At 45.2% G+C, this 19,321-nt stretch overlaps 1 protein-coding gene across 3 annotated transcripts in view; it reads right to left on the bottom strand.

Moving 5' to 3' along the window:
* LOC105284278 (zeta-sarcoglycan) overlaps positions 1 to 19,321 on the bottom strand; it is a 185,555-nt gene that overhangs the window by 6,718 nt on the left and 159,516 nt on the right. For all 3 annotated transcript variants that reach the window (XM_011347648.2, XM_011347649.3, XM_026973966.1), the window contains one exon: positions 10,192 to 10,474. In XM_011347648.2, coding sequence (XP_011345950.1) covers positions 10,192 to 10,474 — 283 coding nt within the window. The remainder of the gene's footprint in view (positions 1 to 10,191; positions 10,475 to 19,321) is intronic.

Below are 19,321 nucleotides of genomic sequence, written 5' to 3'. Positions count from 1 at the left end.
ATATTGTATAATATTATATACTTTATTTATATACTTTATTATTAAGAAATGCTACTATTTCAAGAAAAAGTCTGCATCACAATATTTGAAAATATACGATAATAAATTTCAGATATGTAGTAAATTAAATTTTGAAAAAAGCACTTTTGAAACGAATGCAATTTTTATCAAGACCGCAAAAATACCCCTGTTCACATTCAATCGATTATATGAGCGATTGCGAGCTAAAATTCTCATTTTATTCCCATGTGTTGGCATTTAATGACTAAATAAATATAAAATGTCAGACTTTCAAATGGGGAACTTTTTATGAAAAAGTATCATACGTATGCGTGTCATTTCCCCGATGCGTACGATTAATATTGACCAAGTTAAATTACTATTTCGCGTAGACGATTGCAAAGAATAAACTTTGCATACATGATGCATTTGTTGTTTCATTAATATTATAATTAACATCACGTTGCCTTTTCTTTGATCGATTCAATTCCATAATTCGCCATCGTGTCGCCATAAGCGTCGAGTCTTTTTTGGAAGAAAACGACCAACCACTTCGGACCAGATTTCGCCAAGTACCGGACGCGAGAATCGCGGTTTAAATGCTGGCTCATGGAATTCGCCGGCATCGGTCCGGAGTCACGATCGACGCCGGGAGGATGCGGGGTTGGTCCCAAGCCACACCGGCACTCGATTAGCCAAATCGTTCGGAAAACGATACGATCTCTCTTTGGCCTCTACTTAACCGTAACCGTAAACCCCAATAGCGCGTCCGCGGAGAGCGAGCGAAATCTTAAAGAGGAAACAGATGAAGAGAGAGAGAGAGAGAGACGCGATCGTGCGCGCGGGAAAATGAGAATGAGGAGAAAGAGGAATGGGGTACACAATGAAAAGGAAAAAAGTACAAGCGTGGGAGAGTAAGCGGAGGAACGAGCTAAGAGTAAGAAGAGAATGAGCAAAAGAAAGAGAGAAAAGCGGGAGAGAAAGATAGAGCCACGGCTGCACCTGCTTTTTAGGATCGCCAGACGGTTCGGAGGAACCTCCGGAGTCGAGGAGATCGTCCAATCGTGGCGGTGAGAACGAGCGGCAGTAGTAAAAGTAATCTACCGTCAGACAGGTATCATTAAGTCCGAGGCTTTATACCCTTTTTATCTCGTTGTCTGTCGGCCGTTGATAAGGGGATTTAAGCGACAATAAAAAATATCGACCCTTAGCCCTCTCGTAGCGCAAACTGGCGCGTGCCTCTCTCTCTCTCTCTCCCCTCGTCTCTCCACTTCCATCCCTCTATCTCGATTGCGCGGTTTTTTCGGCAAAAAAAGAAAAAAACATAACAGCGAAAAAAGCCAAAAGGAAAATCCGCGCAATTAGCCAGCCAGCTCGTTTCCGGGACGGTGAAATTTCGCACCGCGTGTCACCGTGCCATATTTCCTTCGTATCAGTGCGATTGGCTACCCGTCGCGTGCATCAAGTATTTATCGTCTCGAAAAATTGCGGATTCACGCCTGGCGTTAGAAATCGGACGGCATGACCGATTAACGGATTTCCGGCCGCGGTAAAATCAATTCGCGTGACGAGTTCGACGGATTTACGCACGCTAGTGCAATGAAGAGAAAAATGAAGCAGAGAGAAACGAGAGAAGGTAGAATGCCGCGACGCGTTTTATCGTCTCGTTCGTTTCGCGCCGCGAGTTGCACACGGAACGTCGAGACGCGCCGTGACGGCGAGGGTGTGCCAGGCTGGCGTCGGCCGCGGCGCGTAATGAAATCCAAATAACATCCCTTGTAAGCGTATATCATCGTAACGACGCCTCGGCCCGACGTTGCTCGGCTGGTCGTCCATAAATTAATGCGAAGCGCGTTATTTACAAGGATTACAAAGGCGTTCCGTTTTCGCGCGCTCTCGTCTCACGTTGCCGCTCTCTGCTTGCTCTAATCGCAGTCAATTCTTTTTTCTTTGCCGTTTCTTTATCGAGATAAGCTATCCCCGAGAGAGATGGGCTGCTGGAAGGTACGCATGTATATCCTTCTAGATTACGGCGCAGGATAACTCAATTTTTTTCTGCTAATGTATTCCTATCTTACGACCGGTCGATATAACTGTGCTATTCAGTGGGACAATTCCGCTTGCTCGATCGAACAATTATGTATGAGTGGTTGAAAGTAGAAAAATGGAGCATGTATGAAAAAAGGAAGCTTATTAAATTCCCCGACATTTCGATTTGCTATTTTCATATTTTATTCAACTTTCATCTCTGAAATAATGTGATCTTTTATTAACTTCCTCATGACAATGGATAAATGTAACTTAATCGAGATATAATTAAAACGCATTTAATGTAATTCTTGATTCAGACAGCCCATTTTCAACTCTAACTTTTGATTTGAATTGTATGCAAAAAGACCTGATAATTTTATCTGCGAAAATTTCATATTCTCAGTATTATTTAAATATTCGGAAAGCAACCGCGAAAGCATCCAAGAATATATATATATATATGTACGTAAATTGCTTTAACATAAATCTACATCCGCATGAAATTCACGCCAGGGCGCAGTCAAATCTCAACTGCAATGAATTTCATTCCTGCGGATGAATAGAAGTCGGCGTGCTGAAGGCGCGCGTCGCGCTGTTTTGCCAAACCGATTCGCGTGCGCACATCTCATTTCGCGAAAGTCGGAAATTACAAATCCGCAGCCGCCGGAGGGATAATACGATCATGGCGTAAAATTGTTACTGCCAAAAATTCAGCCTCTTCTCTCTTTTTTACGAGATTCCATCGATCCTACAGTACCGATAATGATCATAAATCATTTGTCTCGTAATCGCGTTACGGATAATTAATTCCCGCGGTATCCGCTGCCGCTTTTTAATTATGTGCAATCATCAGAGGACCGTTATCAAAAATAATCGTCAGGTCGCTCGCATAGCGCGAATTCACACGACCGCAATGTCGACGTGTTAATCCGCGTAACGTATACTTTCCACGGACGGATAATCGGACACATTTAACGTTTCCGCACGTACGCACATACGTACGCACGTGCGTACATATGTGCGCATATATGATCTCCGCAATGGCGAGGTGATTACACATACGCACGTACACTTCTACGTGCGTCAGGCTAATGCAGCTCACGTAATTATCCCGTGCTGGACCGACGCGCCCGCAGCCTCCGCTAACTTCTGCGTCGCGCCGCATAATCCGCATCGGGAACTCCGTTGCCGTCTCTTCCTCTCATCTTCTCTCGAGAGATCCTCGGCAACGATGAACCGGACTTCTCTTCGCCTCCACGTCGCAAGCGAACCAGGGTCCATCCGTCTGTCCAGTATCTCTCCGCATCTTCCGCCGCTCCCGTCGTTCATCTCGCCTCGCTTACCCCCGACAATGTAATTTCGTGTTATTTCATCGACGGTGCGAGGGTTAAATCGTGGACGGCTGATGTACCTTGTCAGAATTAACTGGCATTTCGGAGGCGACTCCTCACCCCCAGGTCATGATTGCGCGTGTCGGCGAATCGACAGGCGGATTATTCGCCGGACGAAGCAGTACACGTGTATGTACGGTATTTCATCGTACTCGCGGACAGAAATGATCGCAACTCACTTGACCACCGTGGAAAGTTCGGCATTGACGGCACGTCACGTTTCGTTCTCTTTCGCGCTATCCGCCCGTGATCATTGTTATCACCGCGTGTACATCCCGTCCTCGCTGTAATAATTGGGGATCAGCAGTTTTCGTTTCAACTATGTTCCGGGAGCCAATTACAATCGCGCATGATATATTAAAAAAGAGAATCGTGCAATCAATATCCCCCGCGCGCGCGTACGATATCGGCCACGTTCATTCGCGCGAGAAGAGAGTTAACGTGACAAGATAAGGAGGTAATAAAGACGCGTTAACGACGTGCGGAGAATCGTGTCGTGTAACGAACCGTTATCACGGAGGTTCTTTTCCAGATGATTTTTTTTCTTTCTTCTCTCTCTTCAGGATAACGAGCGAGGACAGCGAATCCATCACGCAGCACGGCGGCTGATTGTTTTATATTTATGATATATATACAATATATATAAACGTATATATATATTCTTTTTACGCTAATGGTAACAATTATAGAAAGGAGATTCTGGAGATGAGTCGCCCTCGGGGCATCATTAATGCTGGTGCGCTTTCTCCTTCTCTCTCTTTCTCTCTCTTTCTCTCCATCTCGCCTCTCCTCTGGAACTCTCTTTTATAATATTCCTGTCATTTCTGCATGAACTTTCTCCTCCTTCTCTACCTCCTCTTCCTGAATCGTTCCGATCTTTTCCAGCTCCGATATAATAATTTATTGTTTCTCACGTCCTTCTATTAACGTTCGCCGCCGAGGTGGCGAGCGCATTCAGCCAGAAACCCTTGCAGCTTCGCCGTGCACTCCGGGTCAACCGAGTACACGCCGCACAACACACATTTCCACGGATTATGCAATACCGTGGAGACCGCGGGAGGGGAAAGGGGAAACCTATAAACCCAATCTGGCATGTGACGTAGGGCTGCGGGATCGGCGGTTCGAAATGGGAAATCGATAAAAACGCCGCGACGGCTGGCGTAATGCGACTGCCGAATTTAAATCTTCGCCACGGCGATTTTTGCGGGACAGATATCGCTTTGTTGACTCCCGGATCTGCGACGGGTTGCGATCGGCGATATCGTAGCCGCGACGCAGGATGCAGGCCAAATTTATTGTTATTGCAGTCGATTCGGCCGGAAACGTGATGCACAATATATTCTGAAAATTATACTTCTCGCGTGCCAAGTTAATTGAAAATCTATCAGCAGCTGTGTCTTGGATCGTTGTAGAAAAATGCGTGAGTTTGAATGTACCGGAGATATTTCTTTGAGATGTTTATAGATATTGGGTGGACGTTTAAAGCAAGAATGGGATTATTTAAATATCGATTGATGAAGGATGGATCCTTCATGGGAGGTTCGCGTACGACGGTCTCCCGTGGCTCGGCGCGAAATCCCTGGAAACAATAAACTTGTCTGCTCGGTCTTCCACATGAACCAACCTATAACCGCTACCACTAACGTACTACAGCACTGCTATATGTTCAAAATTCATGGCGCTATGCCCGCTATATTGCACTTGCACTTGGTGGCTAGGTGCTATAATGGATATCCTTTAATACTAACACACCGTATGTACGTTACGTATACAGGGTGATCGCTCGGTGCTTGCACGCACGCACCAGATACTCGCGCGATGAATTTTTATCAAAAGTCCTGAAACTACAAAATTTCTGGCGCCCGCTATTTATTTTATTTTTATTTCTTATCAAAATATGACAAAGTAACTTTATGAATATTTACTGTCCAACTCGCATAGATTAATGTCTTTTTCTATTTTTGTACATGTAATTTAAGCAATTACATTTATCAAATGTACCTGAATGTCCATACAACAAACTAAAAGGTTTTCATTATTTCCAATAAAGATCTAATAAATCTGATTTCGAAACAATAGAAATACACTTCCATCTATTATTTTGCGCATTTAGAACATTCGCGCAGGATACTGTAATAGCAGAAATTTTCCCTTGCGAAACTTACAAGATAAAAATTTCAAAAAACCGACTCTCTCTCTCTCTCTCTCTCTATATATATATATATATATATATGTCGCTTCAAGGCAGCAGTGTTCATTTGGAGACATGAATCCCAATTGAGTCTACGGAAGGGATGTTGCGAAAGGAGCCACCTTGTATGGGTGTGGAGTGGCGTGTGTGCAATATGTATCTTCACAGGGGATGTAGGAAGGAATGTATACAGGTGAATTCTCTATGGGTACAAGGGTTATAGAGGGTAAGGTCCCGCAAGCGATATTAGGTGGTAGGGGCATCTGTTCGCTATGGCCATGTATGTAAGCCGTTAGTGCCAATATAGCGTCCGTATACCAGTCTGTCCGACATAACGTTTCGGGCTGTATTATATATTGTCCGTAATCGAAGATCTCTCCTAAGACCTCTCCACTTGATGGGAATCCCGAAAGGAAGCCCGAAATATTGATACTCACGAGCGATGGAACGTTGTACATTGAATCTTTTCGCGATGTCCCCCTCGCGGATGGATGCAAACAATCAATAATTCGGTATCGCGCCATAAAAGAGACGCACGCGTGATCGACAAACCGGAAAATACCACGATACGGTAATGCAAACGTGGTCACGTTAAAAAATCGCGCGGCGCAATCGCAAATAGCATAAAGCGCCAAACGAGAGATGAAGAAAGTTTCTTAAATTGTAAGAAGCTTAGCTGTCAAGACACTTAAAGTTGCGCGGGAAGACATCGAACGGTTTAATTTTCACTAAAAAGAAATAAAAAATAAAAAGAAGAGAGAAAAGGGAGTTTCTTCAACATTCGAAAGGAAGTACCAGGCAAATCGTGTCTTTGAAACACTCCGTACGATTCGTAGGTAAATACGATGCGAGTAAAGTTACACGCCGTGCGCACGATTATTAACAACCGGTAGTATCGATCGCGGCTGCGGCCGGACTTCATTAATAACGCGCGCCGATCGAGGACTCTTAATTAATTCCGTCGGGGCGAAAGTTTCGCAGTTACGGAGGCGCGCGACGAGCAAGGCGGTTTTCTTAATTGAGAAAAATGATTTAATTTCTTCGCGGTATCGTTCACGGAAGGGAACGGGCAAGGGAAGGGGACGGGAGCGAGAGAGGAAACGTCGAGGTTGGCCGAGACGGGGTAACTCGAGAGTGAAAAGAGGCAGCGGGAGGCAGACCGAGACTCTCATCAAATATGAATGGTCGACGTGGTTAGGGGTGGATAAAGACGGTACGAGGTAGCGGGGCAGAAGTACGGGTGGGCATGAAATATTTCCCGGTCCGCGAGTGCATCACGCCCTTTCACTCGTCTAGGTGCGCTTCGTATAGGAGCGGAAAACTTCTGGATGGGTATCAACCGCGAAGAGTTCCGGCTTCTACGCGTAATTCTCCCAGACGCTCTTGGTTTCAGCGACGCCGCCTTTTACACGCTGTAACGAGTGCGTATTACCGAAAATTGCGTTTCCGTACTTCGCGGAGTGCAAAATATATGCAAATTTCAAGGGGAATCATTGGACGAGAATAACGTTTCGCTATCTACCTCGTCAGAACTTATTTTCAATCTCGATTATCGTTTTTGGCGATTATGTAATTGCCAACGCAGTAAAAAAAGGCATGTTTTTATTCAATTTATCCCGCAGCTGCAGAAATCCCGTCAGCCAATTCTGGAATTGACCTTATGTAACGCAGTAAAACACCGTCGTGTAATTCCTGTCGTACCCAGTACATCTCGTTTCCGACTTGCAACCGCGTCGCGGTTGATTGTGTTAAAAATACAGAAACTTAATTTCAGATATCCTTTCCCCGTACAGCTGTCCCTGTTTCCTTTTACACGTTGTAAAAAAGCGCGGGACATAATAAGTGCGCCGCTCGCGCGTTTGTTTATCTCGCGTTTCGACGTCACCGCTCGGAATATTAAGGTAAGAAAAGGTCGCGCGCCGGAAATCGCATTGCGTATCATTAGTATACTGTCGCGATACTCGCGATGTATTTTCCGCGTTGCATTATCTCGCACGTCTACCGCGAGACGTCACTTCTGCAAATATATAAATTCGGTCTCAATTGCGCGCGAGAATAGCACGGGGCAGAGTCGTATTACGTTTTATGCAGTTTCAATTTGCTCGGTCAATCCGTTTATGCGGCAGATCCCATCCACCCCTCACGCGTAAAATTTCACGTACATCGCCGCTACAAAATCACGTTCTTACCTCCCTTACGTGGCTCACAAGAAACTGCCAGGCATAAGCCATGGCCGCATATCTCTATATTCTCACCTCGCCGCTCCGCGCGCGGACTCGCGCTCGGACGAATTTAACATCCCCCGATTTTTCCCGTGCTATCCGGCTCGCGTCGATTACGCGCCGCTGGTTCCTCCGGCGTATTCCATATTCACCTCGAATCGAAAATCGTCGTAAATCGTCGATCGGAGGTGCGGAGCCGGCAGCGCGCGGCTGCGCGCAATAATTAACGCGCTTCGAAACTCCTAATTGATTGTCTCGCTGATTTACCGAGTCGCACAATTAATCGGACATGAGTTATTGGCACTAGTACCGGCCGATAAACGAGAGTTTAATTACCAGTCCTAATTACGACTTGCGATAGACGGGGGAGGGACAAAGAGGGAGAAAGAGAGACGAAAGGAGAGAGAGAAACACATTAGAAGTTTTCGGCGCGAGTCGGCAAACCGAACGGCATTAACGCGACTGAAGAATGTCCCGAGAAAAAGAGGGAAACGGAGAGAGACAGTAGAGATAATAGAGGAGCCAGAGAAAAATCGGGTAGGAGATCAAATGAGAGAATCACTGTGAGCGGACGGGACGAGAGGCGGGGATGAGAGTGGCAGTGAGGTGAGGTTGGCGGGCCATAGTGCGGAGAATGGCGTAAGACGAGAAAGGTAACGGGAAGAGGAAGAGAGAAAGTGAACTGGAAGGGTGAAGAGGGATAGGGGAGAAGTGGCAGAGACTTACATTTCCCACGGGGTATCCCTGCTACTCCTCCTTACTTACGGATTGATACTCAATTTCCACCGAGTTTAGCCCCCATCGAAGGATCATTGCGCCAGATCGTGGGAGCTCCTTTCGATTTCGAATAAATTCGATAATGGCGGAATAGGTAGCTGCAGCTCGGTGAGGGCGAGGCACGCCGGAGGAAACTTGACGGGAGGGATCTCGCGATCGCGCGTTTTTGCCTTAATCGAGCGCCAGCTTGGCGTCGACGAAACGTCGACTGCACCAGTTGTTGCACCGCTCGGCTACGTGGAAAATCGGTCGATTTGCAGAAGGTAAAGCGTCCTTGCGATTATGCATCCGGGCGATAAAGTGGATTGTCGAGCAATTTATGCGGGATCCCCTCGAGCGCGTGAATCGAATTGTGCTTGGTGTGTTAGGGGTGATTGCGAAGCGCAAGTTACACCCGCTGTTCTACTCTTTTGTCGAGAACAAAAATTGCATTATCTCGATGATGCAATTTAATTCCCATTGACATTGTAAATTACATAGTACAAAGACAATAAAAAAGAATTATTGTGATTTTTCTCATTTTAAATACATTTGATATTAAATGTATAAGTGTATCGTCGAAAGGGTTGCAAAAAAGAAATATTTAAATTCATGATAGAGAATTAACACGTTTTGCGCGATACAAGTAACTTTTCGTCGGATCTATAATGTACCAAGTACACATCCCGCTAACTTGGTCGCGGGAAAGTCGTATCCTGATCCTCGCGCACGACATAGACATTTACATCGAAACGACCCTTACATTACAGCCATTATCGCAATCAAGAAGTTGGTACGGGCCGCGCTTCTCCTCGGGATTGCGAAGGAGAACGCTCGAACGCAGCCGACTTACCTACTAATGAACCCCGGTCGATTCCGGGTAATTGTAATGCGACCGAATTAAGTGCAGGAGAAGAAGAAGAAGAAGAAGATGAAGAAGAAGAAGTATGAAGTGCAAACGATTTTCCGCGACGGAAACACCGCGGCGCCGATGTAACGATTCTGGCAATTACGGCGAATTATATTAACCACCCTGGCGCCTCTCGGCGCCACCCTCAAACGCCGCCGGCAATGCACCCCTTCCGCCCGCGCGTCGCGCCGTACACGTACGTTCCGACGATCCCGGTCGGCGTCGGGGCTTGTTATTCGAGCTCAGGAACTCGAGCGCGAAACTAATTCCGTGCCGCAAGACAGAAGTCGACTTTAATGACCGTCGAAAAGTTACGTACGTACGTCCTTATCCAGATCGAAAACTTGGAGGGACTCTAAGAGGGTCGCGTCTTGGACGTATTCGGAATGCGTTTCTCCATCTCTGTCTCTCTGTGTGTCTGCCGTGCAAGAAACGCGCAGAAACGCACTTACTCCGAGGATTAGTAGACTTGACTCACTCGTGAGTCTATTCAATTCATTTATCACGAGAACTCAGTCGTAAAACTGTTGGACTGATCGATAAGCGCGTGCGCAAAATCTTAATTAATTAATTAATTGCATATTCTATAACAGAATATCAGAACATCAGATCAAAAGCAAGAATTTGATGATTCTATAATACAATAGAACACAATATAGAAATAATATTCCAAAAATTTCACAAACTTACAGAACTAAATCCCATGACTTTGAAGATCCAGACAGTGAGGGCGAGATTGAGAATAACGGTGATCATAAGAATCAGCACGAATGAGTACAAGCATTTCTTCCTCCAGCCATACACGCCTAATCTGAAGCCACCTTTACACGGCGTAGTACCGGAAGCGCGTTCCTCCAAGGCGGAAGCCGACGTTCTCGTGGATAGCCCCGCCGTTTGCCGTGCTCCACCGCGACGGCTCGCGCTACCGGAAGTGGAGGGCTCGTCGGACCAGCCCCCTTGGCCCCGGGACATCCTGGAAATATAATGTATTATACTTTTATTGGCTGAAATCATGTGTCGCCACAGAAAGATCTCTTTCATTTTGAACGTCTTCGATTTGATCGTGAAAATGTTGCGTGATACTCGACTAATTTAAATAAGAATCAGCTTTAAACGTATAATTGAAATAAAGTGGATTTTAAAGGAAATATTTTTGTTATGTTATACATGTGGGAAGTTTTAACGAATGAGTTTAACTATTCAGATCAATTTCGACGAGTTAATTTTTCTCACCAGGCATTTCCCGAGAATTTATATCAGATATTTTGGCGCTCGCACTGTTTGAATACCTCGATGCATGTTTTCGTGCTAGGAGCGATTTCACGCCGTAAATTGGCAGATTACAGTTGCGAAATACAAACGAGATGCGTGTTATAGCTACAGGTCGTTACAGCGTGCAGTTGCGAGCCATTAATAAGACTACAATTACGTGGCTGTTCTTTCTGCCGTGATCATTTATCAACGGTTTATACCTCATTCTTGTACGCCGGCTGTGCAGAATTGTTCGGGGAGGCGAAATGCGTCACGAAAAAGACAGATCTTCCGGTTTTTTCCTCCGCACCAACAACGCGAAATACTTTATATCAGACGTGCACGGCCTGTAAAGATGAACTCGCCGAAGATCACTTGGCGAAGTTTACCCCCTCGATATCGCCAGAATGATAACTTCATCGGTTTGCCACGAGTAACAAATCGCAACACCTTCGTAAAGGTTTCCTTCTCTTCCTTTCTTCATTTTCTTCTAAATCTCTTCTATTATAAATTGAATTGCGAGAAGGAAAGATATATATATATATAACGCTTGTTCACCTCCGAGAGCTGAACGTTGCAGCTGAAAAAATGTTCTCGGGATATCTCATACTGATTATACACTCGATATACCATTTGCATATCGATGCAATCCATTTTCGTCGGTCGACCACTTTCTCGTATCAACTATGGCGATAAAATAAATCTGCTGACCCTTACGACGTGACGAAACTAACGTAACACCTCGAGTCATCTACCTAAGTGTTGTATCGCGATCGTTTGTCATATTAATTATAACGATAAACTAGATTTGCTGACTTTCATAAAATAACAATAATAAAAACGCTCACCTGAAAATTCGCTTGCATGATATTATATCCCAACGTTCTTTCGCACTAATTATAAGGATGAAATCTATCGTGATTTGTGCAAAATGATGACAGACTATTTATTCAATGCATTAACAACGGGAAAAATATTATAAATAAATACAGTTTAATATCTGAACTGCAAACACAGGCGACCTTTCATTACATGTAGAATTAATTACATATAGAATTTGTAAAACAAGAAACTTTGATCGCGCAAATCGTCCCTCGCATAAGCTCACGATCTTTTCACGTGACATCACCGCACCACACTGAATTACGAATCAGCAAAGCAGTAATATACTTCAACGGCTCAGAAACGAAATAAAACCCGTCGGATTACGAGATAAAAGTTAATGCGCAGATCCACGAGCGAGTTTTTATCGGACACACATCCGAATCCGAAAACCGCGAAACAAAGAGACGGAATACGAAACAACGAACGAACGAAAGGAAAACGAGGCGGACCGGAAAACTTATGCAAAGCTGGCCGCAAAATGCCTCGCGTAACTTTCCTGCCTAATCCTAGGGCGGTAAGACCTTTGGACGAGAGAAGCAGCCCTTGCCATCCTCGCTGTTCGGATTGCGAATCACCCCACGCTGCTCTACTTATGCGTTTTTCTTTTTCTTTTTTTCCGCTACGATCATTTTTGTTACGGGATGCAGAATATTTGTTCGCGAAGAGAAAGAGAAAGAGCGAGAACGTGAGATGAAGGGCGAGGCGACGGTGGGAGCGGGTGCTGAAATATTTATTCAATGCCGACCCTCCGCACTCTCGTGGATAATTATACCTCTCGCGGGGTATAAAGAGCTCGGTGGCTCGAAATTAAAAGCACTGGGGTAAACCGTTGCGAGGAAAACGGCACGCCGGCCAGTTCAATCTCTCGACACGATCGCGAGATCCTCCATCGAGCCGGTCGCCTCTCGATCCCCTTTGCAATCTCTTTATCGAGACTTTGTTCCCATGGATTTCTCGTTACGACCAAAGGAGCGAGCAATTCAAGTTAGTTGTTCATTGATAAAACCCATAACATTCGTGATTTACACGAACTTAATCAGTGGACATATCGTCGGCAGACATTGGTGGTACAATATTACGCGGAGGGAAGGGTCATTTCATCCCCGGGTGAAAATACAAGGAGACGTTTTAGGTGCGGGGCACGAAAATCCCTCATTAAGGCCACCGTAAAAATTACAAATGAATTTTGCGATATGGCAAATCCGACTTTAAGGAAAGGCAGGAAAAAAAGAAGAAAATATCGAAATAATTGCGTTTACGTGCGCCTTTGCGCGACAAGGCGCGAGAAGGGGACACCCCGAGAGTGTAAATTCATTTAATGCCCTTTGCATATCTTTCCTTTTTAAGTGCCCGCGTGGCACAAAGGAGGCGGGGACACGAGCACCGGAGGTGAATGGGCATTATGAATTCAGGCTTCAAGGCGCGATTATAACGCGGAAATATTTCATGGGTCATAAATAGCCTCGGACGTATGTTAAACGCTCGCCGGAACTTTTGACGTAACGCGAAGTTAGCACGGCGACCATTATTTCCGCAGTCCCGGGCCGAAAGTGCATTGCAAGTTACGAAATTATTACCGCCACGGTGAGCTCCCGAGTGCCGCGGGAATTTTTCACACGAGTGCTCGCGCGGACGCGACCACTCTGCGCGTCCACGCTCGCGAAAATCGCGGCAATTCCGGTACCGTGAAATAGCAAATCAACTGCGGTCCGTCGATCGATTGATTTTGCGTTAACGTGAAATGCGATTGTCAGACGCTCATTTGGGTCGAATATCCTCCAGCCGGAGTCTGATGCTCACGCGATGCGACCACGGTTGCCACCTCTCCAGTTTTGGCTCGGAGTCTCCGGGCCAAGCAGAAAATCTCCGGCTCTCCGGCTCAAAGGAAAAATCTCCGGCCCGAGAGAAGATAATTTAGACTTCTATTTTAAAAAAAAGAATATTCAATCGAGAGAGAGAGAGAGAGAGAGAGAAAGAGAGAGAGAAATAGAGAGAAAAGCGAGGGAGAGTTCTCTCTCTCTCTCTCTCTCTCTCTCTCTCTCTCTGTGTGTTATGTGTGCTTCAATTGCAGTTTTTCTGTCCAGATGCAATGTCTTGTTTGCAACGTCTTAAACTGCGCAAGCAAAACAGAGTACAAAAAGTTGCGTGTGGACTGGCCTTTACACATTTTGTCGTGTTTGTCACTATGAAGCCTTGTGCCCATGATGCTAGAAAACGGTCCGAGATCTCGATTCGAGAAATGTGTGGCCAATCAACTTGCAGCTTTTCCGAAAATATAGTATAATATATTATAATATAAGTATAAATATAGTATAATATATTATATAATATATGAAAAAAGAGTTTTGTTTTATAATTATTTATCTTGTAACAATGTGATGTTGGTGCAATAAACTATGTAAAATATTCGCAAAAGAATAATATATATTATAGAATAATATATACATATATACTACAGATGCTTACAATTTAAAAACTATTATAGCCTCGACATTTTGGTATTAGGATTTTCGTCTTAAAATCACCTCAGGAATAACACTATGTACTTGGTGGGCGCGTTTTAAGATACACTCTGTATATACATATATAAGGTCAATGAAAAACTATTAAAAATATCTTTTTTCCCTTTTTTTACTAAGTCTCCAGGCGGAGATTGGCATAGAGGTGGCAACCGTGGATGCGACACGACGCGAGTGGCCGACGGTTTTGGTGCCATGAAACCGCGAGAATATGCGCCTCCAGGCGATTTACTTTTGGCGACGAACAATGGCCGGCTTAATAAAATGCGCGGTACGTACAATTACGGATATCATTTATTTCGCGCGGGGTGACAACGATGGATTACAACGGCAACCGCAATTTAGATTCTTTGCCGCTGCGATCTCGCCGAGACTCGCGCGCGCGCGGGATAGATTTATTTCCCGCTCTAAGCGCCCGAAAGCCCCTTCTCCCGGATGCAGATAGGGACGTTGAATGAATTAATCCATACCACATTTGGGTGGTTGTAAGAGTGTTTAAACGGAGACGGGGGGGGCACGCGGAGGGGCGGAGGGATGGTTGGGGCGACGGAAGGCCCGCTTGTACAGGAACCGTTGTTTAAATCGTAAGCCGAGCTTAAATTGTCTGCCATCCAATCCTAGGTTTGCGCTTGACTCAAGTTGCAGGCAGGTATAACTCGGCGTTATAACCGGCAGGAAGCATTATGGCCACCATTGTTCACTAATATCCCGCTTCCCGTGTTACCGAAGTTGTTTCTAGGACGCCGATGACAGCCCTCGTGCCGCGCGCGCGGTCGAGGGAACGCAACAAGCAGTAATACGAAAAGCCAAACACGTTGTTTTAATAGACGGATAACGCCGGCCAAGTAATCGCCACTCTGTTGCACCCCTATGAATTTTAATTTACCGTAACGATGCATACGAGGAACGAGGGTGAAACGTAAACGTCGCGTGAATAATATTGGAAAATGAATGTTAAATTATAAACTTGTCTGTGATAATAGAGTTTTATTTATTACTATTTTTATACTGTTCCGGAAAGAGAGAGAAAAAGACAATTATTATCCTAGCGAATTAAAAACAACTTCGATTAAAACTGATTACCGCTTGTTTACTCTGATTCTCTGTTAATAATGAAATCAGCTTCAACTACCTTTTATTCCTTCATCATATCAATGGAAAAATGGAAAAGTTAGTTTGAGTTACGCTAATCACTTTTTTAATTTATTTATTGGAAAATTTCAAGTGGAGAATATATTAAAATATTTCAAGCGGGCTGAAAATTACGAATAAATTAGCAAGATGAATGGTTTCCCTTTGTTTGCTGCAGTAAAACATTCGGTCGCTCGAATGAGAACGAAATCCTTCTTTGAAAAGGCGAAGCAAACGGACGCATATTTGCCGATAAATCAAAGCTCGAAATCCTACTCGATTCGTTCGATCCAAAATCTCGAGCCGATCTCCGATCGTAAGTTTCATCGAAGTAAGGGACTCTGCAAGCAGATTTGACTCTGGGATAATGATTCATAAGAGACATGCATGCACAAATGATGAAACTGGCAGAAACGAGATATCATTTATACACGAAGTATTTAATTAAGCACATCTTAAGAAGCTTCGTTGCAACTATTGATAATTTAATTAATCGTCAATCAAACTCTGATATTCCTCTTTAAGCCGTGTCCTCTATAAAATATGTAATTCTACGTTATACATATACCTATATTTAAATATATCGTTAATTTATAATATTCACAAGCTGCTTCCGATTGCACGTTTTATTGAAATTATTTTCAATCTGTTTTCGATTCACCGCGTTCTCCGCGAAACAGTATTTCTCACGTATTCCACCCTCGAACGTTGCAGATTCAATGTACGCGGTCACATGCACAATGGTGCACGCGGACACGACGGAACAGCTTGACGTGACAGAGAACCTGCTGCTGCCATGTCAAATCAGGACATCTCCGCTCGAGCTGTCGCTCCAGATACGGCGGAAGATTCACGCAGCCGTTTGCGAGGGCACGGAATATCCGCATTCGCTCACAATCCTGCAGGATCAGCCGTGACGAACGCGACGAGTTAATTATTTTCTCTCGGGACGCCGCGCAGCTTTATCGGACGTTTAGTCGGTCACCGCACCTTTGCGGTTCCGTGGCAAGGAGAGGGTTAGTCGGACGTACCGCGGGGGTGGTTCGACTTCCACGTCGCCGATAATCCGACCAGATGACCGCGCCAAGCCCGCAAGCCAAACATAGTTTAACCCGAACGGCTGCTAATAGACTCGCTCGTCGAAGCTGCACCCGGACATCGTCTTTTTACATCGCTCCCCCCCCTCCCCCCCATCAATTCCTCCCCGCGACATATTACTTGCTCTTCCAGTTCTTCCGTTCCGCCGCGACTTGGCAATTTCCATGAAAAATATCGGAGCTGCATGGGGCGCGATATCGCGATACCGCCTTTGACTGCGTGATGACGATACGAGAAGCGAATACGTGGCGGAAATTGCGAGCGCTGCCCATTAACTCTTCCGCTGCCGACTCTCTTCGATCTTGTCCCGCATCGTGCGGTTCATCGGGACGAAATTGGATCGGGCGACCGACGTTCCGCGACGACGATGGCACAATGAGTGTATTTCTCGTTCCACGTCGAGCAAGAGCTGATTTGTCGAAGTGGAGGCGCGTCGTCCTGTCGCAGGCGTTGTCATTATGCGCTACGCGTTGCGTGAACGCGTCGCTCTTTCACTTCCTGCCTTTTTTCTCGCGGACGTTTGTACCTTTCATTATGCGGAGCGTACTGTAAATGCAAACGTTTGCATGCCACTTTTTAATTACATAATAGTGAGTAATAATATAAAAGAGGGTAAACGGTGAATTCATTAATTTCCACGATCTGTTGCATCTTCTATTCGCAGCGACGAGAGAGGATTGGAAATTGCACCTGATCGATGTGCAAGAAGAAAGAGGCAGCGGCGTGGCCAAAGACAGAAAAAGAGAGCGCAACACGTTCTCGAATCAGAACATTAAAGGTCCGATATTTCCCGAGGGTCGCGCGAAACCCCTTAAGGGAGGTCAGTTATTGGCCGCGCAATTCAATCAAAAGATCAAACATCGAGGGCCCACTTTGCCCGCTTCTCGTATATCTCGGACGTCAGCCAGCCCGGAAATCGCAACCCGCCCTCTCCTTTCGCCACCTAATACTTCCAAAACGCGTGTTTCTGCAAAATCCATGGCAAATTGCGTTTCCGCGGAATTTCCTTCGAACAGATCGGGGACACAATTCCTCGATGAACTCGGGCAGCTACACGGAACTTGCGAACTCGCAAACTCACAGCGACGTTCCCGCTTGCGGAAATCTCGCTTCGAAAATTCAGGATTCATCGGACCTGATTGCGGAAAAAAAGGAATAAAAAAAATGGTAATTGAAGCGGCGGGGTTATCTACGGCTAATTAAAGCCGACACGGTGCGCGGCCGCGCATCGTAATGAAGCACGCGTGAGAGATTTCGCGGAGTACGTAATGCCGGTAATTTGCGCTCGCGGCGGCCATTAGCGGCGGTAATTTGCAACGAAAATAAATACTTTATTCCGTTCGGGGATGCTCGGTGCTGCCTTCGCCCTCTCGCGTCTCGCCCTCCATCTCGCGTGGCCGGTGGATGTGACAGGGTGGCACGCGTTAATAAATTTGACGCGCGGAACGGCGCGGGATCGTTGCGCTTAACGCACAGATAGGCATTTATAGGCTAATCATTCGGGAATCATCGATTTATCGGCCACCAGCCGACGAAGTAAATTAAAAGGGCAGGTGCGCCGATTATTAACGCCCGTTGCCGCGTCTCGCTGAATACAGTTGGCTCTCTATGTACGTCGTTAACATCAATCATCGTCATCGGCGTTTCAGCCGCGTTACACGACGTTGATGAGACACGACATGGCGTTAATACCGCGTAACATCTTGCGAGTACTGTTTGCACCTCGCCCCCATGCTGCAGATCCACGGTCTCTCGCAATAATGTGCTCGCATGCTGTCACGACATTTTTTACGTGATCCGCAAAAATCCCGAGAAATAATATTTGTAAAATATCTGACAATTACTTATATTGTGCTGAATTGCACATGATATGTATTCAAATCGCAGAAACGAGACGAAAGATTAAATATTTCGCCCACGTATGTATGATTTAAAGTTGCTGCAAAAAAGTCGCCGTATTTCTCTTTTCCCTATTCTCATCTTCCGTCACGATAAAATTAGTAGTGCTAAAATGATTAAATGCAGTTAATTAAAAGGAATAAATTATCGAGTAGACGCTTAATGCGAATTACATCTCTTTCGGGATTTTAATATTTTATATGTTCGATCGTGACTTTTTTCCCATGCGCCAAGTTAAATCAAAAGAATCCTCAATTGTGTCTATGAACGCTTCGCTCTGTCTCTGGTAATCCTACATTAGCCTAGTTACCAGCCAAACGTTTCCAAGGCACCCGCAGTAGAAGAGCTCTGGGACGCGAAACGCTCTTTCTCTCGTTGTTTCTCTTCTTTTTTCCTCCCATAGCTCCATTACACCCTCACTTTGGCCTGCTTACCAGAATCACTTCGAGAGACTCCCGGTATTTTCGTACCGTTCCGGCTCAACAGTCTCAACGACCATAAGCCGCTACTTCTATTTTTCTGGTCGAGAGGGTAGAGAGTGGATATAAACAAAAGTCCAACCAAAGATTTTCGTGCCACGGGCGATTTTGATTGTCCGCGGGGAATTCCATCCCTTTACGCCAATCCTTCTCCGATCAGAAACTCGAGTTCTTAAAATTCGCGACTATTTGCGTTAACCATCGAGAGCACGCGAGATCGTAAAGTGGTAGAATTTGAAACTAAACTCACCGAGCGAGAACGACATACATCTACCTTTCAGATGGACGAAACAATACTATTATAATTCCACGACTAAAAATCCAAATAAAACTTTAATTATTGAATTTATAAACCTCTCTTCCTCTATCATCTCAAAACGCGAGCTAAAATATTTGTCATAGCGTACTAGTTATTTTTAATAGTATAGCTACACACGCCGCGATTCCGAGTAAATATTTGATGGATTAATCCAACCACATCGCAGATGCGAAATATTTTCCTGGTAAAATTTTAATCCCGCCATCGCAGAAATAGTTAGGTCACATCTACGAAGAGTA

The sequence above is a fragment of the Ooceraea biroi genome, chromosome 12 (genome assembly GCF_003672135.1).
Source record: "Ooceraea biroi isolate clonal line C1 chromosome 12, Obir_v5.4, whole genome shotgun sequence".
NCBI classification, from domain to species: domain Eukaryota; kingdom Metazoa; phylum Arthropoda; class Insecta; order Hymenoptera; family Formicidae; genus Ooceraea; species Ooceraea biroi.
Note: the sequence above shows the minus strand (reverse complement) of the source record. Positions and strands in the feature narration are given on the sequence as shown.